Raw genomic sequence first — 24,423 nt, 5'->3', positions numbered from 1 at the left:
AGAATACAGGGGAGGTGTGAGGTGTCCCTTTGGACCTCGGCACCTGGCTGAGTTGACTGACATCTGATACTCCCTGTTAGATCGTATTACTTGTGGCGCAAATAACTGCTTTTCCTGCTTACTTACTGCACTGAGCCATGCTCAAAATAACTAATAAAACAAGGTGTGATTAGTGGCTATTCAATTAACTAAGGAGCTTTTTTACATCACGACTAAATTGTTCCCGGGATCTTCTATTCAAACACAGGCTAGACAAAAACAATTTCCACATTTATTCACACTCACCATGCATTCCAGAATCATGTGAATCTCACTGTCATGCTATAGATGTGTGTTCCTATATGTAATCTGTTTGCACTATAGGCGCTAAGGGCAATAATGCCCTGTGTGTGTGTGTGTGTGTATGTGTGTGTGTGTGTGTGTGTGTGTGTGTGTGTGCTTGTTAGGAAAGACAACAACTTATGCCAACTTATGCCAATTCGCCAGTCAAGCCTATATGCTATTCCCCCCTTTCCCCTGTGTAAATCTTGAAACCTCTGAATGCGTTTGACTTCAATTCTATTAATATTTGATAGAATCAAATACATCAAGAATGTCTATTTCATCCAGTCTTTCTTGTTGAGATTTGTCTTTTAACCCACCCTTCCCTAATCACTGCAATGTAACCTGATCTTGAGAACTCCATGAGTTTTCAAGGCATAGACACTGTTAGGTTTAAAAACCACTGCTTCTGAGCCATTGCTCACACCATCAGAACATAATAATACCTACCCAATTACTCTCTGTTTACACAAGTCATGCAGTTAAGATTATCAAGATTATCAACTAACCTTTTTAATCGACTAAGTTTACCTTGCAGACTAGGATTGTTGGCTGACGCAATTTAGAGACTAATACAGGACTAAGCGAGGCAGATCAATCGCTCGCTCGTAATCTGCTCGTAATTCCAACGCATTCCAGAACAGCAATCCTATTTTTTTGTCTACCTAATAAACTCTGGCCAGGGTTCAAGTCCCTGTATTACAGCCAGGCCCTGAGGGTCTTTGGGTTACCGGTTTACACTGACTATGGTCTCCTCCTACCAGGGTTCTAGTCCCTGTATAGAGCCAGGCCTCCGTGAGGTCTTGGGTTACCGGGTTACACTATGGTCTTTTCCTATAGACCTCTGGAGAGATTTCTTAATTGTACTGCTGCAGGCCTTCGACAGGACTTAAAAATAGAAAATAAGAAAACCCGGGGTTGTAATATTGTCTATTCACTCCTTTGCTGATATGTCCATTTTGCTTAAGCCAATTATAGAAATCACCCCACGGACAGGGCCTCTGACCAACACTCGTAGATTATAATGTACAATAGTTAATCTATGCAGATTTTGAGTTTAAACAGGCTCTGGCTCACCGTTTTTATATGGATCCGTTTCTACGAGTGTTCGCCAGTTGCCTTTCGTCCGTCCTTAACGTCAAGGTCAATCACGTCAGGGTCACCATCTGATAAGGCATATTCTTTTATTGACCTTGAAAGATGAGGAGAGGGTGTTAGCAATCAAATATTTATTACAGAGTGAATATTCAATATTACAGAGTATTTACACAAACAGCTGAGAGTGGAGAGTTCCAACTTAGCTTTGGTGAAGGCCGAGCAGAAGTCTCCCGATCCGAATCACATTGTCATTTTTATAGTCAGCTGATTGGTGTTCTGAGCGAATGAGGTGGCTTTCTTCCAAAATAGCATGAAGAAAGGTTCAGGCCTTTAAACAATGTCTAAATAAGGAAAACAGTTGAAATGACAAGGGTCTAGAATTACATCTGTCTCCTGGTAGTTTCAGACAGCTGGGGTCATGGTGACACATAGGCCTGTTTTAATACCATATCATAATAACACATTTTAATGGTACACACATTTGTAGATATCTTATGGTTCTTTACAATAGATAAATGGATTGATTCATAGGTATTATACATTATTCTAGATCCTGACAATGCTCCCTGTCAGTGGTCAGCCAAAACCGTCACCTCATCAGTTCTTGGGGCTGTGTGGCTTTTTACCAACAGCTGCACTGACCCTTCCGGTAACAAATAGATTGTGACACCTCAGTCAGGCCACAGACATGCTAAAATAACTACAGGCTGAGACCTGATAATAGGAATACATTAATACATGTATCTAGGGACATAAATTGATTGATTTTATCCCACAAACATGTATTCTTACTTCCTGTTAGCATACGACTAAAATGATTGTGGTACCAGAATGCAGTTGTGCAGAGTGCAGTGTGAACAGGGCTTATGTCTGTGATTGGACAGGTTTTGTGTGAACAGGGCTTATGTCTGTGATTGGACAGGTGGTGTGTGACCGGGACTACATGTATGTTTGGACAGGTGATGTGTGACCGGGACTACATGTATGTTTGGACAGGTGATGTGTGTGTTTGTGTGTTATGAGGAGGAGGCGTGGTCATTATGGGGAGGAGGCGTGGTCAGTAGGAGGAGGAGGCGTGGTCATTAGGAGGAGTAGTCATACTCCTCAGCGCTGCGCCGGCCGAAGTCCATCCAGCCCAGATAATCCCTGTCCTCTATCCTGTGGGCGGGGCCTGGACCGCTAGCTCTGCTGCTCAGAGAGGAGCGTGTCTGGTGACCTGGAGAGAGACAGACAGATAGAAAGACAGAGAGACAGAAACAGAGAGAGGGAGGGAGAGAGAGACAGATAGAGAGAGAGGGAGGGAGAGAGACAGAGACAAATAGAGAGTGAGAGAGACAGAGACAGGGAGAGAGAGTGAGAGAGACAAAGAAAGGTTGAGTCATCAAGCTGAATCTGCTGCCTTGAACTGGATTGCTTCTAAATCTGCTGCCTTAGATCTGATTGGTTCCTCCGAATCTGTTGCCTTAGATCTGATTGATTCTGAATCTGCTGCCTTATCTGATTGATTCTGAATCTGCTGCCTTAGATCTGATTGGTTCAGAATATACTGCCTTGAATCTGATTACTTCTGAATCTGCTGATTTGGATCTAATTGCTTCTGAATCTGCTGCCTTGGATCGGATTGGTTCTGACTTTTCTCACCTAACTAGCGCATCTGTTTCTTGTTGTAAAGTAGCCTACTGCTACTGCTGTGTTTCTTGTTGTAAAGTAGCCTACTGCTACTGCTGTGTTTGTTGTTGTAAAGTAATAGTACTGCTGTGTTTGTTGTTGTAAAGTAATAGTACTGCTGTGTTTGTTGTTGTAAAGTAATAGTACTGCTGTGTTTCTTGTTGTAAAGTAATAGTACTGCTGTGTTTGTTGTTGTAAAGTAATAGTACTGCTGTGTTTCTTGTTCTGAAAGCTGTGTTAAAAGCTGCCGGTCGTCCTGAACGGGGCTTTGATGTGATGTGATGTGTCTGCTGCCCTAGGAAGATGTTGTGAATAATGTAGTCATTAAAAACACTGTTCCCTCATCTCATCTCCTCTGGTGACACGTGACGTCTCCTTTAGTCGCTAAATCGACTGCATTTATATAACAAGAAAAGGGACAAGTATGTGTATGTGAAGGGCAAACGCAAGAGGGACCATCTATCATTAACTGAAACCTTGGCTGCAGGTATGAAAAATAAGCCTACAGTAGCTACACTAATGTGAAAAATACACTATTTGATGCTGTGCTGAGATACAGTTTAGCTGTGTTTTCATAGTTGACATAACTAGCAATGAGTGAATGAATGAAAACGAAGGGTTATGTATATAACCCAGTTCTATGAGTTAAATGGTGCGCTCAGCACCTGTTCTGCACTGTACTTCACTTCGTGCACAAGCACTGAATAAAAAATTCCACCATGTACCTTTACATCCCAACATCCGTCTGACCACACACCCTTCCGCTTACCTTCATAAGCAGGTGTGTGGTCACCTACTCTAGCTCCTTCCCAAACTTTCACCACAAGGCGAGATCAAGGGCCGCAGCGGCGTCCAGGTGCTGAGCGCACCATTTAACTCATAGAACTGGGTTATATACATAACCCTTCGTTCTATGTCGTTAATGGCTTGCTCAGCACCTGTTCTGCAACAGGGGCTGAGCGGGAGCCATAGCCCGACCAATGTACCCCGCTGAGGCCCCCCACAACCATCAGACCGGGGAGGACCGAGCCCCCCCGACCCTCCCTAATGGTGGATACCCCCCCTATTGGAGGTTCACGGGAGGGCGACGGATCCAACCGTGCAAAGAGGCACTCAAGCAACCCAACGCACAGGGTGAGCAGACCGTGGCTTGACCCCACGACTACACACACGCACAACCCGCATGCCACCCGGGAACGAACGAGGGAACAACCACGTTACTGCCCCCAAAATCACGGGGTCAAGAGCAAACCCAACCCCGTGGCAAGGCCGTAGCAGCGGAGCGCGAAGGAAGACCCAGACCCACCGAAGGGACTGGATCCCCTGGAAAAAGGGGGCCCGGAGAGGTCAATGACGCCAGGCATCAAGACCCCACCAGGTGGTCACTTAGTGACACCGCCCCCCACATCGCCAGCGTATTCGGATAAGGCCCCTCCAAGAGCGGGCCCTTACCCCCCAATAGCACACCGCCCGGCATACTGACCCTGTAGAACAGGCAGTCAGCATGGCCGTAAGCACTCAAAAGGTTAACCAACGGAAGCAGGCAGCGTACCGGGGAAACCAGGCAACAGGCTGTAACCTGAGCCTGGAGCACTGCGGACGAGACAGGCGCCAAAGGAGTCAGCTGGAAAACAGCCCTCCCGGCGGAAGGGGCGGACACTGGCGTTGTTGATCACCATGACGAAGCCTCCATTAAAAAAAACCCACCCAGAGGGGTCGAGGCAGAGAAGGCTGACACGATTGGCAGACGTCATGAACGTGCAGGGGCACACTCAACCGGGTAACCCGGGAGTTGACTCTGCTCCAACACACCAGGGAACCAACCACCCTGTCGTTACCAGATGCGGTGGTTGTTCCTATAACCCCTCAAGAAAAAAGGGTTATCCCAGGTCTACGGTATCAACAAAACTTTACTTCGGACCGGGCCCGGCGGCCCGGGAAGCACACAGGGTTACCAGAGGAGGTCCAGAAGACCACCCCAACAGCCCCCTCTCTGCCATGCGTGAGAGAGGTGCGGAAAAGAGAACCAGCCCCTTATGATAGTGCCAGGTACAAAGTACCCAACAAGGGTCTCTATAACGCCTAACCTTGTGACGCCCCGGGCCGACCCGGCCTTTTTCCCCCCTGGAAAAAAGCCCAAGTCCCTCAGGGTACCAGAACAGCAGATCTGCATCCCCGGCGGACAAACGGGTTAACTGATCTGGACCAGCGTGACCAGAACCAGTCCCGTGCCCTAACCACGCCGACATGCCTACTCCAGGAGAAGGGGCAGATATGCGTGTTGATCTAAAACATGAAAAGAGGGCGCCACCCAGACGGGCCGGTGTGTACCGCGCTCGGTGGCCCACCCCAAGGGCGTGAGACCCCTCTACATATGTTCAGATCCATTCCGTTATCATCCCCCAGATATGAACGAGAATCCGTCGAGAACCAATAACAGGTTGTCGGAAGAGGAAAAAACCTCCATCCCAGTTGCTTTATAAAAACGCAGTTTTAACCACAAGCAACCAAGGCGTACTAGCTACCCGCATGATCCTTAACAGAACACCCCGAGCTAGCACTAAGCGTGCGTCGGGACACAACCACATCAATGAACAGGCTATTTAGACCTTTCAGTGAATCCCAAGGCGCCCAGGGGAAACGACAAGAGGGGTGTGGCGCTTCCTATACTCCAACTCTTTTTATTAAAAAGAAGGAAGCACCAACAGACATGAATCCCATTTTACACAGCCGAGGTACATTTTTTTTACATTTTTACATCCAGTCACCCCTATCACAGAGGACTTTAGACTGAAATTCCCCAGAGAGCCTTCCCACGTGAGTCGTAGAATGAAAAAGCCATGGTAACTACGAGTCATGTGACCAACTGACTCAAGTTAGACATAAAATCGTAAGTCCTACGCTCTATCCCGACACTTTGACACAACAGATTGTATGTAAAGATCCAACTCACGGAAGCCATCGTCATAGCAACGTGCGTAGTGACGTATGCCATGACGGGGGGAAACCCAACACTCAACGCCTGTTTTTAATAGGAGCAGAGTCAGGGCAACCCTTTCCCCCCCCCCCCTCCCTGCCAAGTCGCCTAACGGCTTGGCCCCGACTGGCCTAACAGGAGATGAGTAAACCCCCCTGACCAATCAGAAGAGGGAAGGAGGGGTTTATTCGGCACCCCCTCACAAACCCTTCCCCCTGCACACAATAACAACTGTAGCATATGATACCTTCGGTAGAATGCTAATGAAATAGCGCAAGCTAATACAATGCACGCTACCCACAGATAACTGTGAACAGGGTTTACAACAAAACCAAGTCGCGTGTGTGTGTGAATCCTACACCCGCATCCTATGTTGTACATAGAAAAACACTGATAGAGAGAGCGAACGGCTGGGCCGTGGAACGTGTGTATATGAGCATTACTGCAACTAACACAACAGTGTTGTAGCTAAACATTACTTGTGTAAGCAACAGACCATACAACTAGCCTCTACCTGCATGTGGAGTGTCAGGCCGAGGTAGAAACCATTCTATAACCGAGTGTAGGCTGCAGACCTTGCTTAAGCTCATAACACGAACGCAACCCTTCTATCAATGTATACTAGTGAAGATTCACACTTTGCAACCTCATCATATGTTTTGGTGAAGAAACACACAGTTTGTTAACAAAAAATACAGTCCCCCTTTAGAGGGGACTTTTTATTTTCGAACAAAATTATATGAGAGGCCGGGGAGGGGATTAACAGAGGGGACCACAGGGGAAAAAAGTCACTGGGCCTAGCGGCGCCTGCCGCCTCGAGCCGCTCGGGATTTGCCACCCCGGGAAGCCCCGGAGGGACGGTAGACAATCGGCGGCTGGTCACGGCGATCCCTACCGTCTCCTCCAGGCGCAGATGGGCCGGCTGCAGCGGCGGCGCCCTCTCTCCTCCTGGCCTTCTTCGAAGGGCCAGCAGTGGCGGTGGTAGCAGCAGCAGTCACGGCGGAGGAAGCTCGACGACGTGGCAGCCGTCTGACTCCACCAGCGATGTCGGGAGGGGGAAAATGAGGTTGAAGCACGGAGCGTTCCTCCTGCATTTCTCTGCACGTCGAGGTCATCAACTGCAGGGCCTTCCCGAACAGGCCAGCATCGGAGAGGGTGGCCGTTAGAAGAGGACCTCTCTTCTTCTCCGGCACACGGGCCTGCTCCAGCCAAAGGTGGCGCTGGGTTAGAGTCGCCAGGGCTCGCACTTTCCCAGCGGCTATGGCCTGCAGCTGAGTCAGATGCAGGACAGCTCCTGCCGCCTGGGTGAGCTGGTCATGTTGGACATCACTCAGCTCCATGCCGCCCGTCAATATCCCGGATATGAATCTTGCCAGCTGCGCGACGTTAGACGCGGCAGCCAGAGATTGTGTTCCAGAGATGAATGACTGGTCGCTCCAATAAGCCAACCGCCTCGCCGATTTCCCTTGAGGAACCGGCTTGCGTAACGGCTCCCACACCACCTCCGGACAGAGGAGAGCGACCATCGGCCTATCAAGCCATGGCACGCCCTCTCTCATACCTTCGACCAAACCCGCCACCCGCGTAACTTGTACGTAGGCGGGGGTGAGGCCAATGATGTGGGACACCACCTGGCCCCGACGAACATAGGCCCCCATTGAGGGGAAAAATGGGTAGACAACGTCGACCCCTCTCACCGGGCGACGCTGCCAGAGATGACCTATTAGATCATCAGGGACAGGAACAGGCAGTGGCTGCGGCAGCGGCACGCCGTTTGCAACGGCCGCCACCGCCATAAGCTCGGGAAACAAAGCCCGCAGTTCCCCCTGCAGACTTTCCTCCACCGAGCTCGCATCCCTCACATGCAGCAGGCTACGACTGGTCAAAGAGCCACATTCCGATGTGGCTGATAGTAGGGCATCCTGCCGACGAGTCAGAGGGTCTTCCCCGACGTCTTCAAACAAGGCACCCCAAGGAGACATTTCACCCCCCTCCAGTGTTACCTGGACGGGCGGGATACATGTCTCCACCGGGCCTTCAAATAAGAACCCGTCTGCCTCTACCATGTAATCCTCTGTTTCCATCGGGCAGGTAGAGACCGACGCATCCTCACTGGGCTCCAGCAATTCACCAAACCCAGGCCGTTCGCGTCTGCAAGCCACCATCTTGCGACGGGAGCGAGCAGACGCAAAAAGTTTGGGTCTCAAATCCTCTGGAACCAAAGGAACCGGCCGCTCAACAGCGGACGATTCCCCGGAAGCAGAGGAACCAGAGCCATGACCAGGCCATCGCAGAGGCGACGGCACCGGTGCACCAGCTCCTTGGAGAGGCAAACTACCCATCGGACGCCTACCGGGCGTGGCTGTCAACCACGAGAGAGGCAACAGCCCCGCACCAGAATGCACGACGGAGGCGGAAATGGAGAACCGCTGGTGGAGAGTGGCTCTGCGACTCTCCGAAGTAGACATTATGACTTAGATTTTTATATCGAATATTTATGAGAAGAAAAAAATAAGCACAATGTAAACACGTCTCAACTTTCTTCAGCTAACAACCTCGTCAAGTGGGGATCTACCGAAGGCACTTCCTTGTGGTGAAAGTGAAGAAGGAGGCGAGTAGGTGACCACACACCTGCTTATGAAGGTAAGCGGAAGGGGGTGTGGTCAGACGGATGTTGGGATGTAAAGGTACATGGTGGAATTTTTTATTCAGTGCTCGTGCACAAAGTGAAGTACAGTGCAGAACAGGTGCTGAGCAAGCCATTAACGACATAGAACTTTATTTAACAGATTGCAGACAATACAGTACGGCTCAATACACACAATTGTTAAGGGGATGCAGACCAGAGAAAGACGTTTGTCTTGTTTACATCAGGGTCCCCCATTTTCAATTCATAGTGACATTTATGACATACAGGTATATAGTACTGTTACATTTGTGACATATACAATATGCAAATATACAGTACTGTTACCCATAGATCCTAACAGAGAATAATTCTAGTTCTAGCATTCTAGTTTTCTTCAGATACTGTATGTCATCTAGTTTTACAGTGATGTGTATGTAGCCCTGCTAGTTCATAGTTCATAGTTCATATGTTAGCTTTTAGCCTTTTAGAACCAATGCTTTTGTTAACCACCTCTTGTGATAAATAATAAACAAACTTGAAACTTGTGTATGTATGTGACGAATAAACCTCTTGAATCTATTTTTGTACCTGCATTCTATTTTGTCTGTAAATGGAAAATAAAAAGGTTAATGAGTAACTTATTGATTTGTAAATTGTTTGACATTATTCCAAATTAAGGGGATGGTGTAGTGTTTTGATTGATTAACTAACTTGGGTCTATTATTTTTGTCATACTGAACTGAACTGAACTGTTTTGTGTACGACCTCAATCTTTAGAAAATTGTACCAGCATCTTTAATATTGCAGGTTGGGAATCACAAGGTAAAGTGTTTTTGATACAAATGTGCTGCATGCATCAAAGATTGTGTGTTTATGGAGGTTTATCGAATAATTTCCCCGACAGGACGTCATGCATCAGTGTGTGCAATGCTGTGTTGTAGATATAAGGCGATATGATTTAAATGTACATTATGGTTAATAACACGTACGTTATGGCCCGTTTCACAGCTGTATTCAATCGCTTGCCTATAGAAAGTAGCGTATATGCATATAACATTGTTTAGAAGCCTATTTCGCGAACGTTAGAATGTGTTTTTTTCCCATTTTCGTCGAGATATACTCTGTGGATGACATGATAACATCACGTTACTGTTTACACAATGTCTTGTGGTCTGTAATTTGGCAACAAAGAGAGCTGCTATTGGTCGAGCGCAAGATACGTGACCGAACTCACACCAATTACGTCAAATAAAACTCACCAAGTATCCGTTCGTGAGGAAAGATCTAGTCCCGACTTAAAAATTATGATTGCGCAAAACGGGCTAGTTTGTCAATGGAGAACTTTTTGTTCCTAAATCTACACCAATATATGAAACGATACAGCCTTCACCTTACGGCCTAGTAGGTTCCATCAAAGCATCGTAATCTCAACATTCCAAAGGGGTTATAGAATAGAATATGATAGAAATCCTTTAATAATCCCGAGGGAAATTCGGCACTACAGATCGCAGATTGAACAACAATAAACATTTAGGTAGTCAATAGCAATAAAATAGGAATAAGAATATAATAATATCAAAAATAAGAATAAAATAGAATAAAGAATAAAATATGGTCCGGGATATACATTCTGGTATGTATATACATTCTAAAATCTTAAATATGCAACTATCCAGCCAAAAATATACCGAAATATACAGTAACATGTACAGTAATAAGTGTGAAAAATGTAAAGTGAACAGTGTCCAGGAAGATTGTGAGAAGTGTCTTTTTTTCTTGTCCAGGAAGATTTTGCCAGGCTGTACTGTCACCCTGTGCTCAGTGATGGTTGCTGACAACATTTTAACGCTGTTAAAAGCAGGTGGTTTTGGTGTAATGTGTGTTGACTTGTTTATGCTGCTTTTCTGTCAAGATGATGGATAATAGTTTGAAGCAGTAGATGGCTATGGATTAAGAGAAAGGACCCCAACTGGGCTGCAAAATGACCATCGAGGGGTAAAAGCAGAGGGGGGCACACCTGGGACGCCAGGTGTTGCCGTTGAGCCCTTCGGAGGTGTCGTGGGCCTGTCAACGAAACACCAATGAAGGAGGGTGCCCACCTGAAGACCCCAGTGAAGCTTTTACCACTACCCCATTCAATAAAAAGTGCTGATTATCTAAGGGATTGTAATATCTAGTCCTATAAGCTCAACTGATAAGCTGGAGAAATCCAGTGACTGCTGTGAAAGTGCAGCTGACAACAAGGGAAAGACCATGTGACGGCTTGGAAAGACAGCTGACAGGAAGGAAAGACCCCAACGGGGCTGTCATGGACTAGCTATCCATGATGGCAGGCTCTGTCGCTTAATTAAGTGCACAAAAGCCACCCCTCATTGCTACGAAAAGTCTAAAGAGAAAAACACCCCTAGAGTCTGCGAGAGCGGGGGCGGAAGATGACTCATCGGCTGACCACCCGGTAACTGACCCTGGAATGAACATGACAACGAACCAGATAATCGGCACATCAACTGAAGGACAGGAGCACAGAGTATGTAGCTGTGGCTGGTCCAAGGTAACATCCATCAGAGGCCTACGAATACATCAAGGGCGGATGAAGTGCTTGAAGAAAGTGAGGCCGGGACCTCGCATTGACCATTATCTTCTGAGAGAAAGGTCAAGTCAGGCGAGTGAAGCTCAGCGGCAGGATTTAACCGACAGTCCACCGAGCATCAGTACCCCAGTGGCTGAAAGTAATTCAAGCTCATCAGAGAACTTGGAACCAAGTCACTTGCAACCTTCTTTGGAGAAGAACATGCAAGGCCACAGACCTCATGTGAAGTGGCCAAAGTCCAGCAGCAAGAAAGAGTGGGCGACAATCGATGCAGACCTGATCAAAATCCTGGACGGAATCAAAGGAACAGTGGAAAAGAAACTGGATAAAATGTGCGATCTGATCTACTTCTATGGAGCAGAAAGGTTCGGAACAAAAGAGACAGGAAAGAAGGACATGACACCAACAACCCCTCCCAAGTCCAGAAGGCAGCAAGAAATCCAGCGCCTTGTCAAAGAGAGAAAGGACTTGAGGAAGCAATGGAAGATAGCCTCATTGGAGGAAAGAGTGGGCCTCGACCTCCTGCAAACAGACCTGAAGGGACACCTGGGAAGACTGCGGAGAGCTGAAAACCTCAGGACTCGACGTAAGAGGAAGGAAAGAGCGAGAACATCCTTCTACAAGGATCCCTTCAGATTTGTGAAAGGACTCTTCACAAAGGAAAAGAGCGGGTCACTTAAGGTGCCAAAGAGGGAGTTTGAGGACCATCTGAAAACAACTCACACAGACAGCAAAAGATATGAACAGAGGGAACTACCGCCAGAAATTTTTTCATTTCAACCTTTATTTAAAATCGTAAGCATCTGAGGTTTCCCTCATTTACAGAAACGACGATTGTACAGTACATAATAAAAAAAACAATATTCACAGAAATTTAAACACCAGAGTAAAACAAATTAAAAACGTTTTAAAAATAATTTTAAAATATCAACTAAAACATGCTACCAATTCCTCAACCAGAACACCAGCTGGATGACTGTCCTCCAAGGTGGAGGAAGGTTGAGGAAGCAGTGAGGAAGGCAAGGGCAGCTTCAGCTCCAGGACCAAATGGAGTTCCATACCGGCTGTATAAAAACTCCCCAAATATCTTACGCTATCTGTGGAGGCAAATGAAGGTGATGTGGACAAAGCAAACCATCCCAAAAGTGTGGCGAAGAGCAGGGGGAGTGGTAATCCCCAAATAGAAGGATGCTTCAAACATCGATCAATTCCGGCAGATCAACCTGCTGAATGTTGAAGGGAAGGTCTTCTTTAGCATTGTTGCTAAAAGGATGACAACATACCTGAAGCAAAACAACTTGATTGACACATCTGTGCAGAAAGCCGGCATTCCTGGTTTCTCAGGATGCTTGGAACATACAAGCATGATATGGCACCAAATCCAATCTGCCAAAAGGGAAGGAAGAGACCTGCATGTCTTATTCCTGGACCTAGCCAACGCTTTTGGATCCGTCCCCCATTCTCTCATCTGGACAGCCTTCAACTTCTTCCACATCTCAAATACCATCACAAACCTGGTGAGAAATTACTTCCAAGATCTGCAATTCTGTATCAAAACAACAGAATACACAACATCATGGCAATCTTTGGAAGTGGGAATAATGGCTGGATGTACCATCTCCCCACTAGCCTTCACCATGGCAATGGAAGTGGTCATTCAAGCTTCCAAGTGGGTTGTGGGAGGAGAACGTCTGCAATCTGGACAGCGTCTATTTCCTATTCGCGCCTACATGGATGACATGACCACCTTGACCTCAACCATAGCATGCACCAAACGTCTGCTGGGAAAGCTTCATGCCAACATTACATGGGCACGGATGAAGTTCAAACCCAGCAAATCCAGGAGCATATCCATCGTCAAAGGAAAACTTGTGGACCAGAGGTTCCACATCAAGGATACACCCATTCGTTTGTTGTCAGAACTGCCAGTCAAGAGCCTAGGGCGATGGTACAACGCGAGCCTCAAAGACTCAGACCAGAGTTATCAGCTGAGGGAAGAAACCATCAAAGGCCTTGTCAGCATAGACAAGACCTTGCTTCCTGGAAAGCTGAAACTCTGGTGCCTGCAGTTTGGATTGCTCCCCCGCCTGATGTGGCCTCTAACGGTCTATGAGATCCCCATGACCAAAGTCGAGAAGCTGGAGAGGACAGTCAGTTCATACATCAAGAAGTGGCTTGGCCTCCCGCGTTGCCTCAGCAACATCGGCTTGTATGGACACAGGGCCCTGGAATTGCCTGTCTCTAGCCTCATAGAGGAGTTTAAATGCACCAAAGTGAGGCTGAACATGACCCTGACCGAGTCTCAAGATGAAGTGATCCGAGCGGCTGCTCCCAGACTGGCAACTGGGAGGAAATGGATCCCATCTGAGGCCGTACAGCAAGCAAAATCTGCTCTCAGGCATGGAGACATTGTAGGACAGGTGCAGCATGGAAGAGGTGGGTTTGAACTTGGGACAAGTCGACCCACATGGCACAAGGCAACATCAACCCAGAGGAGAAAGCTGGTGGTGGCTCAGGTTCGGCAACAAGAGGAGGCAGACAGATGCGCAAAGGCAGTCTCACAGTCCAAACAGGGCCAATGGACTAGCTGGGAAAACCTGGAGCATCGTAAGCTCACATAGAAGGATCTTTGGGAGATGGAAGGAAGCCAAATCAGCTTCATCATCAGAGCCACCTATGATGTTCTCCCCACGCCCAAGAACCTAAAATCAGTGGTTTGGAGAAGATCCTTCTTGTGTGCTTTGCAAAACCCCCGCAACACTGAGGCACATCCTCACCGGCTGCAAAACCAGTTTGTCCCAAGGGTGCTACACCTGGAGACACAACCAGGTCCTAAGACAACTGGCAATCACCCTGGAAGGAAGGAGAACTACCAATAATGCCCTCCCTCCCCCAATGCCTAGACACTCAAACACCACTTCTTTTGTAAGAGCAGGACAGCTCCCAGCAAAGCCATCTGCAAGAGTGGAGGCAACCCTCCTGGACACTGCCCGGGACTGGAGAATGCAGGTTGACTTGGACCAGAAATGAATCTTTCTGTCTGAGATCATTACAACTGACCTCAGGCCGGACCTGGTCTTGTGGTCAACCTCCCAGAAGTTTGTATTCATTGTGGAACTAACTGTACCATGGGAGGCTGCAGTTGGTGAAGCATATGAGCGTAAACGACTGAAGTACTCCGACATAGCAGCCGAGGCAGAACAACGCGGCTGGCGTGCCCAGGTGCTTCCGGTTGAGGTTGGATCTAGAGGATTTGTTGCCATGTCCACAACCAAGCTTCTTAAGGGGATGGGAGTGCGAGGACAGGCGTTCCGACAAGCTGTCAAAACACTGTCAGAGGCTGCCGAACAAAGCAGCAGATGGCTATGGATTAAGAGAAAGGACCCCAACTGGGCTGCAAAATGACCATCGAGGGGTAAAAGCAGAGGGGGGCACACCTGGGCCGTTGAGCCCTTCGGAGGTGTCGTGGGCCTGTCAACGAAACACCAATGAAGGAGGGTGCCCACCTGAAGACCCCAGTGAAGCTTTTACCACTACCCCATTCAATAAAAAGTGCTGATTATCTAAGGGATTGTAATATCTAGTCCTATAAGCTCAACTAAATTGACAGGCCATTCTCTCATCTCCTCTCCTGTCTTATAAAACCATGTTTCATGCCTCTTTTGAGGACAAAGCTAGAACGCAGTATTAGTTGTTCCTGAATGTAAGATAGTAACGATATTGACATGGAGCATGATTTGAATAATGTAATATAGTGACTATATTAACATGGTTTTAATAATGTAAAATAGTCACTATATTAACATGGTTTTAATAATGTAAGATAGTGACTATATTAACATGGAGCATGGTTATAATTATGTAAGATGGTGACTATATTAACATGGTTTTATATTGATATGGATAATGGTTTTAATAATTTAAGATAGTGACTATAATATATATATAGTCACTATCTTAAATTATTAAAACCATTATCCATTAGCGTGGAGCATGGTTTTAATAACGGACACGTTTTGTCGTTAGTTCATGCCGCCAGTTGAATGCCAGCAACGCTAGCGTTTGTTTGTCGTATTTTTTTTATTAGCGATTTGAATTCATACTTCATCAATCGAGCCTCACGCTAGTGCTGCAGACTCTCTCTGAGCTCCATTGGGAAAATACCGCCCCCTATCGTCTCTCCTTGTGTAACTGCACCCCATTAGATTAGACTGATGGGGGGGGGGGGGGGCGGTCCAGCCTCCTCATTTTACTTTTCCGGCGAGGCATCTGAAGAGACCCAAGTGATCTCCGAGCCGGAAAACGTGCGGAATACATATTTACAGTACCCAACGCTGAATTAATAAACGCGATCGATATTAACATCTGATCTGAGGTAAGCAATTTATTTTACCAGTCTTGGGGTAATCGGATCTATTTTCACAGAGATATCAGCGTTTGACCTATGTGTGTGTGTGTGTGTGTGTGTGTGTGCGCGCTGATCAGAAAATGAGAGAATATATTTTTCAGATCGCTTCTCTAGCGTGCATAAGTACACATATACTATCGATAATCTAGCGTTTATTTGAAAACGATTAATAAACAGGCAGAAAAATGACAACGTTTTTTGTGTATGCCAGAATATTCCAGTAAATGCCGTTTATCACGGAATCTATATATTTTCCTGAAAAACGAGGGCTTTTCAAAATGCTATAAAACCGAAATGAACCGATTAAAAAACAATCAGTTTCGACAATGTTGATTGCAAACAAATCATTGATAAACGACGGGCAGATTAGACACATAGCCATAATTTAAGACAGAGATTATGCGTTCACAACGCTATCATTGAAGTGGAGTGCTGGCATTCAACCACGTTTTACCATGTTAACAAGTGGCAACCAAAGTGTTAACATGGCTTTAATAATGTAATATATAGTGACTATATTGATATGGAGAATGGTTTTATTAATGTAATATAGTGACTATAATTACATAGTTTTAATAATGTAATATAGTGATAGTAGTGATAGTAATTTATTAATGTAATATAGCAAATATATTAACATGGTTTTAATAATGTAATATAGTGACTATATTGACATAGTTTTGATACTGTAAGATAGTGACTATTGACATGGTTTTAATTAATAATGTAATATAGCAACTATATTGACATGGTTTTAATAATGTAGGATAGTGATTATATTGACATGGTTTTAATTAATAATGTAATATAGCAACTATATTACATCGTTTTTATAATGTGACATAGCGACTATATTGACATGGAGCATGGTTATAATAATGTAATATAGTGACTATATTTACATGGTTTTAATAATGTAATATAGTGACACTGCAAAATGCAGTACTGTATCTACAAAAAACCTGTAAATCATCTGCCCTTTGTTCATTTGCTTAGATTTTTATCTCAAGATCAAGAAGGTGCTGCTTTTGGTCAATGTAAGATAGCGACTATATTAACATGATTTTAATAATGTAAGATACTGACTGTATTGACATGGTTTTAATAATGTAAGATAGTGACTATATTGACATGATTTTAATAATGTGACATAGTGACTATATTGACATGGTGTAACATAGCTGTACTGTTTGTTTTGGTCAGTACAATTCAGTACAATTCAGTACAATTCAGTATAATTCAGTATAATTCAGTATAATTCAGGAACTACTTCATGAAGTGACAGCGAAGGGTTTGATTCTGATTGGTTGATTAGCTCACCTTTCCTGGACAGTAGTCTGGCTAATAGCTGGCTGAGGTTGGAGCCCTCCTCTTCTCGTGGCTGGTTGTAGCTGGCCAGCTGTCCTGCCGGGGGCGCTGCCACCGAGCGAGCCTGGCGTGTGTGTAGAGAGGTGTCTGACTGAGTCTTTTGAGTCTGAGAATGTTAAACAACAAACACATTATACCATCCTGCTGGGTTTGATTCTAGTCTGTGTTACGTTAATAACTGTCATCTGTTGTCATCTGTCAATATTAAACCTTGTGTGGTGTTTTCCTTTAACCCTTGTGTGGTGTTCTCCTTTAACCCTTGTGTGGTGTTCTCCTTTAACCCTTGTGCGGATATATCCTTTAATGTGCTGTGTTCTCTTTTAACTCTTGTGCTGTGTTCTCCTTTAACACATTGAGTGCCACGCCCCTTCCGGGAAGTGATCCCTTCCTTGCCGTCCATTAACCCCATGTAAACGTAGTTGTAGTTTGTAGAGCTAAAACCTATATTTTATAGTATAGCTATGGGTCTAATAACACTGTCGAGTCTCAGTGAGTTGCTTCCAGTCAACATGCAAAAAACAGATTCTTTTTTCATCCGTACATTTCCGTTTTATACCGTTTTGAATATGAATATAGTTTGGTTGCTTCTGAGTAATTCCAGGGAAAAGACGTGAAAACAGCGTTATTGTGTAATTCAATAAACACGTTGTAATTTTTCCCCTGATTATCGGATCTTCCTGAAATCAACGCTAGATCACCATTATTATCCTGCCTCGTGCAAGCATGCAATGTGGTTTATCTGATCGCCATTCCAGTTATCCACAGCGATCCTGTCTCCGACGTTGTTGGGCATTGCTCATCAACAGGCGGGCGGGGTCAGTTGTCCAAACCATCCCTACAAGCGTGTGTTTTGCCGGAGTGTTTAGGACCCGCCTCCACGCCGCAGCTCGGTAGAGAAAAGAAACGAACCCGTTTTGAATGAGGTGCAATAATCGCAGAAGGCGTTAGAGGGCGGTATAAGACCGTCTGCCAGCTCAGACACACTCAGAACAGTATGCACAAGGTGCCCCGCTGAATTATGAATGGCAACAGCGATTAAAAGAAATACAGTGAGAAAAACGTAGATCTACGTTTCCGGCACTCAACGATTGGGCGACAGAAACGTAGTTCTACGTTTTCGGCAACCAAATGGTTAACCCTTGTGTGGTGTTCTCCTTTAACCCTTGTGCGGATATATCCTTTAACTCATGTGGTGTTGTCTTTTAACTCTTGTGGTGTTCTCCTTTAACTCTTGTGCAGTGTTCTCCTTTAACCCTTGTGTGGTGTTCTCCTTTAACCCTTGTGTGGATATATCCTTTAAAGGTCCCATGCATTGCTATTCCTTGCACTATTTGGGCAACTTTACACAATTCCTGTGAGTCTATGGAACACATCTGTAAAGTTATTTTCAAAAAAATTCATTGTTTTGTATTTCTAATGAAGTACTCAAAAGCATAACTTTTCTAGTTCAGGATTTCAGGCTGTTCTTGGATGGGCTCCGCTCATAAGCGCTTTGAGTGACAGTCACCCACAGTCTGCACTGGCACAGAGAGAGAGATAGAGAGATAGAGGTCAGGTTGTGTGTAAAATGCATGTGTGTTATGAGCGTGCTCCGGGAGAAGTCCCTCCACGCATGGTCAGGTTGTGTGTAAAATGTGTGTGTGTTATGAGCATGCTCCGGGAGAAGTCCCTCCAGCAATACTGTCAAATCAGAACGGCTTAGTTGAGTGAGGGAAGATCTCGTGAACTTGAGACTAGACTGATGTCCAGCTCCTTAGAATGCAACTGATGATGCAGCCATGTGAAAATGGTGGCCGATATGCGGAAGCGCTTTGCGACCGATCAAAATTAGATTAGATTAATGTATTGTCATCATACATATAATACAGCTCGTGGTACACCTGCCGCAGCGCGCACGCACACACACACACACGCACACACGCGTGCAGTACTGTATAGTCTATGTGCGTAATGAATGAACGCAGTATAGGCTTATATTATTCTAATGATTTGTTTTATTAGGAGAGCACTAGGGCTGTCCCCGACTAAGGATTTGGATGGTCGACTAGGATTGGCCAAAATTTGCCGTTAGTCGACTATTGGTCGACTTAAAAAAAAGAAAAAAAAAAGTATAATATTTTCTTTTTTTTTCTTTTTTTTTATCATTCCATTTGGGCTGTGGGGGTGCTTAATGTCTGACGGAGTCGACTGAAGGCTTCTTGTCCTCTGCAAAAGCATGCAATTGGTCCACTGATGGATACATCTTGATATTTGTCTATAGTATAGTGTGTTCATTAGATGGGTGAAATCCTCTTTCAGTGCCTCTGTGCCTGTTTTCGTAGGCAGTTAGCCTCTGGTATGCGTGCCATTAGCGTTAGCCACGCTTCTATGCCTCTTTTCTTTTGAAAAAAATTATATATAATTTTTTTTTTTTTTTTTTTTTATATATTCGACTAAGAGGTTGGCCAGTCGACTACGGCCCCTTTCGACCGATTAGTCGACTAATCGATTAATAGGGGTCAGCCCTAGAGAGCACAGATACTGCGCTGCCCATAGTACAGTCCACCAGTCCGCTGATGGTACGCCCGACTCTGGCGGCCTTATGTGTACTGTACTTACTGTATAGGGCAGAGCACGATGAATTGAAAATAGGGGACCCTGATGTAAACAAGACGAAAGTCTTTCTCTGGTCTGCATCCCCTTAACAATTGTATGTATTGAGCTGTACTGTACTGTACCCATTCTGCAATCTGTTAATAAAGTTTTCAATCAATCAATCAAGCATATATATAGTATCTACTAAATCCTAATGAAACAAGTAATTAGAATAATATAAGCCCACTGTTCATTTATTAGACACGTAGGCTATACAGTGTTCGTGTGTGTGGCACACACAACAAGACTTATGGAATATTAATGCAGTCTATTTCCACGCGATTAGCTTTAGTTCTTATTTATTTATCCACTGGCATTTGCAGTGTTGGTGTAGTAGGCTACATAGTGTATTTCAATATCTGTTTTATTGATTAATGATATATTTGAAAGAATGCAGGTTATAACTATATAAAACAAATGTCTGTCCCATTGTACCAATCAATGGGATATATTGCATGTTGGCTATAACCTGCATTCTTTCAAATGTATAATTAATCAATAAAACAGATATGTAACAAATAAGAAATACAAATGCCAAGGCATTAAATAATAATTATTTTCAATCATTTCACAATAATTGCATAATTGTGTTTGAATATCTGAGTAACTAAGTAATTATACATTTGTCCAAAATAGCTGGTTCAGATATGGTTAATCCAGCTGCCCTGTGATCAGATGAATCCATAGTATTCATTTTTCCGACATCAAATGTGTAATTCTTTATCGTACAAATATTGTCATATTTATTTAAATTATGATTAATTCATTAATTCCAAGGAGGCCTGTATGGTTGACATGAAGGAATCACTATGATTCCTCCCAAATAAAGCCATTAAGAAGACGGAGCACACAGTCTGTCAAGTTAAGTGTGCTCCTCAGCACTCGTAAATCCTGCTCTCAGCCACGGCCGAATGCAAGCTTAGGGACAGTTGGGGAATCCCACAACCAGCCCTAAGATGTCTCAAATGGCCCTGAGATCAAATTTCTTGTCGTAAGTCCGTTGGAGAATGAGACACAATGAATTCACACGCTCGCTCTGCACGCTCTTTTGCATTTTGTAGGCTATTTGGTTTTCGTATTATGTTTCCACTCTGATGAAATGAAGCCTTAATTAAGCATAGTAGCTTATACAACCATGAACCATCAGTCTCATGCATGACCGAAAGTGGACCTTCGCTCAGTTGTATGTGTAATGAACTCTTTCATCAGAGTGCAATAAAACGTGCACGTTAAACAAATTCCATGTGTTTTGGACGTCAGTCGCTTCTTCTGTAGTCTATACCCAATTCAACAGATCCGAGGGCGCGCCGTCTGTCAAACAAGCTGCAGCATCTCTGGTCGCGTTCCAAAACATCACAGATTCTCCACATCTCTACACGACCATCTCTCCCTATTTAAATTTCTTTTTTTAAACTGCTTTCAAGAGAAGACGATGCAAGCTGTTCTAACGCCACGGGTGACCCGTTTAAGATCGCTGTGAAGGTGGAACGGGCACTTGTTATGATAACATATCGATTGTTCTGTATGATTGTGTACATTGTAATGGTGAAGTGCTTTGAGCAGGAGAAACGTATAACTTATATACGTATATAAAAAGACCGTTTTGTGTAGTAACTGAAGCTGCTACTAGGGGGGGGGATGCTGCCGAACCCCCCGCACCCCCCCTTCCAACGTGCCTGTATATATATATAGCTCTATATATTGTGTATTGTAAAATTCAGGGGGCAGCTGGGAATCGAACCCAGGTTGCCCAGACCAAGGGCTAGCCAGTCCCCCCGACCCGTTACCTATAGGGCTAGCCAGTCCCCCACGCTTCAGCATCAGCTGGGTCACATCTCTGGGCGCATGCACTTCCGATGGCCTCACGGTCCACCATCCCACTTCTGACACCAATGTGGCGACACGTCCCCGATGCGTCCCCGAGGCTATAGCTGCGGCAGGCTAACTAATCCCATGAACATTCAAGTAGGGTCGCTACAGTATCCTCTTTTTTATTCCTTGTGTTTTATTACTCTGCATGTTTTCTCGGTCGCTCTTGTATATTCTCTGCTGGGTGGTGTGTTTGCTGCTGATGACAACAGGTTCCCACTGGATTAATAAGGTTGTTATTTCCTCTGCACTTTTCAACACGTCAAGACGACTTACCAGGAACACTAGATGAGTGTCGTCCTGACTTACAGAAGGAGTAGTTTAATATGAATCAACTCCACACAGTTCTGTGTGTTGATGCTCATCCCCGGATCTACCATATGGGCAACCTGGTGCCCAGGGGCCCTCAGTGCATAGGGGCCCTCCGTGATGGAATGTTTCTTTAAAAAAAAAAAAAAAATCGTTGGGCTCCACAGAAATATATGACATGACCAATGAATTAAATTAGCCTGACTGGAAGCGCAAAATAATTAATAATGAAGGTAGAGTTTAATGGCTGTGGTGGGTTACGTGGGGAGGGCGTGGTGTGTGAGGCGCAGCGGCGGTGTGCGGGGGACCCCTCTGAGCCTCAGTGCCCAGGGACCCCTGGAGGTACTCATCCAGCCTTGTTGATGCTGGAAAGAATTGAAGTGAATGTTGATGGTCGATGGTCGATGGTTGATGGTTGGTTTAGACTCACCATGGCCTGAGAGGTCAGACTGAGGGAGCTGTTTGCCGCCAAAAGAATGAAGACACAAATCCTTAAATACATCTGAATGGAGAGAGGGAGAGAGAAAGAGAGGCTATAGTTACTGTAATGTTATATGTGTACCATATTACTATATTGTTTGTCATTTATATAGTACCTTCATGGTAATCTATCTATCTATCTATCTATCTATCTATCTATCTATCTATCTATCTATCTATCTATCTATCTATCTATCTATCTATCTATCTATCTATCTATCTATCTATCTATCTATCTATCTATCTATCTATCTATCTATCTATCTATCTATCTATCTATCTATCTATCTATCTATCTATCTATCTATCTATCTATCTATCTATCTATCTATCTATCTATCTATCTATCTATCTATCTATCTATCTATCTATCTATCTATCTATCTATCTATCTATCTATCTCTCTCTCTCTCTCTCTCTCTCTCTCTCTCTCTGTCTGTCTGTCTGTCTGTCTGTCTGTCTGTCTGTCTGTCTGTCTGTCTGTCTGTCTGTCTGTCTGTCTGTCTGTCTGTCTGTCTGTCTGTCTGTCTGTCTGTCTGTCTGTCTGTCTGTCTGTCTGTCTGTCTGTCTGTCTGTCTGTCTGTCTGTCTGTCTGTCTGTCTGTAAAGGATAAACACACGAATCCTAAATAATATTAACAAGAACAATAACAACAATAATAAATAAATAAATTAAATAGACATAGGCATAAAATTAACATAACATTGGCATAATTATAGACAGGCATAGATTTCAGTCATTAAAATCTATAAGAATCTTATATCTTATAGATTTCTGACAACATGAAAAGCACACTTTGGCCTTTCCACACTTATTATTTATGAATGATAGATTTCATTAAAATCTATAAAATACTATTAGCAGGTTTCTGACTAAATAAAAGCAATGCATAAAGTGCAGACATAGGATGAGTATAGAATAGACAGAATAAGAGCAATGTAAAAAAGTGTAGACAGAATAAAAGCAGTACAATAAAATAGCTCTCATTTCCACAAAACTAGCATAAATCAGAGTAAAATAGAATAGCTCTCATCAACAGTCCAACAATCACAGTCTGGATGCAATCAGTCCAATTAGCAGAGTGTATTAAAACAGTGGAGAAAATTCATGGAAGCCAAGGGAAGCCAAGCTTCCCCAAAAATATGACCAGTAAAACATACAAAATATATATATATATCTTTTTATAGTTTACAATAATAAGAAAATCATTATTTTTCATCTCTGTGTTATAATAATTGTCTCTCTCCTAGAGAAATGAACCGAATGAGCGAAACTGTGCCCACTCTCTATAACACTCACTGCACTGACTGGCTGCAGGCTGAGGCAACTCAGGTACACAGGGAGGCTAGATCACTAAATATTATTAAAAGGCTAAAATATTGGAAATATTTTGTGATCTAGCCTCCCTAATGTCCATAGGTAGGGTATTACATAGCTTTGGTACATAATTCGCAAAGGCTGTATCCTCTTTTGGCTTAAAGGAATATTTGCTGTGACTCCCACCTCGTCCCAACTCATCGAGTCTAATCAGACCCGATTGGGAGAAGCTGGGCGCACGCGGGGACGCACGTGGAGGGAGAAGCACCGGCAGCATAAAGAGCCCGACAGCCCGTCGTTCAGTGCTTGTTCATACTGATCACTTGTGGTTAGTTTTACCAAGAAGCCTATTTACAAATCTTTGCAGTGGTATTCCTTGTGTCTTGGACTAACCCGGTTTTATTACTTTGTTTTCCCCCCAGTGTTTTGTTTCGTCTTTATCGTTTGCTAACCGGCGTTGTCTTCTCCTCTCTCTTTCAAGGATACCCCCCCACGATCGGATTAACACTGTTTCGCTTCCTGCGCACAAAAAAAAATTGAAGGGATCGAACTTGTCACCAACGGAGCGCAGGATCCACAGCACGGCGGCATACCAGTTGAGCTAAGCGTCAAATGAAAAACATCGGGGATTATGGTTACATAATGCCGCAAGCTCTGCCGCTCCGCTCAGAGCTCTGCCGCTCCGCTCTGCGGCTGCCGCGCTGCCGCGGGGCGTGTCGCAGCCAATCAGGGAAAACGCGGAAGCACTCGGCAGC

The 24,423-nt window shown here is 44.7% G+C and overlaps 1 protein-coding gene across 1 annotated transcript in view; it reads right to left on the bottom strand.

The window, feature by feature from the left end:
• Positions 1-1,984: 1,984 nt before the first annotated feature.
• LOC311246263 (cholecystokinin-like) overlaps positions 1,985-24,423 on the bottom strand; it is a 26,293-nt gene continuing 3,854 nt past the window's right edge. The window contains exons 2-4 of the mRNA XM_084336393.1: positions 22,302-22,373; positions 17,012-17,165; positions 1,985-2,635 (exon numbers count right to left, since the gene is read on the bottom strand). Of these exons, the coding sequence (XP_084192519.1) occupies positions 2,502-2,635; positions 17,012-17,165; positions 22,302-22,373 (360 nt within the window). The 3' untranslated portion in view covers positions 1,985-2,501. The remainder of the gene's footprint in view (positions 2,636-17,011; positions 17,166-22,301; positions 22,374-24,423) is intronic.

This window comes from Notolepis coatsorum (genome assembly GCF_963971535.1).
Source record: "Notolepis coatsorum genome assembly, chromosome: 19".
In the NCBI taxonomy this organism is placed as follows: Eukaryota; Metazoa; Chordata; class Actinopteri; order Aulopiformes; family Paralepididae; genus Notolepis; species Notolepis coatsorum.
The sequence above is the reverse complement of the archived record's forward strand: the minus strand, read 5'-3'. Positions and strand labels throughout refer to the sequence as shown.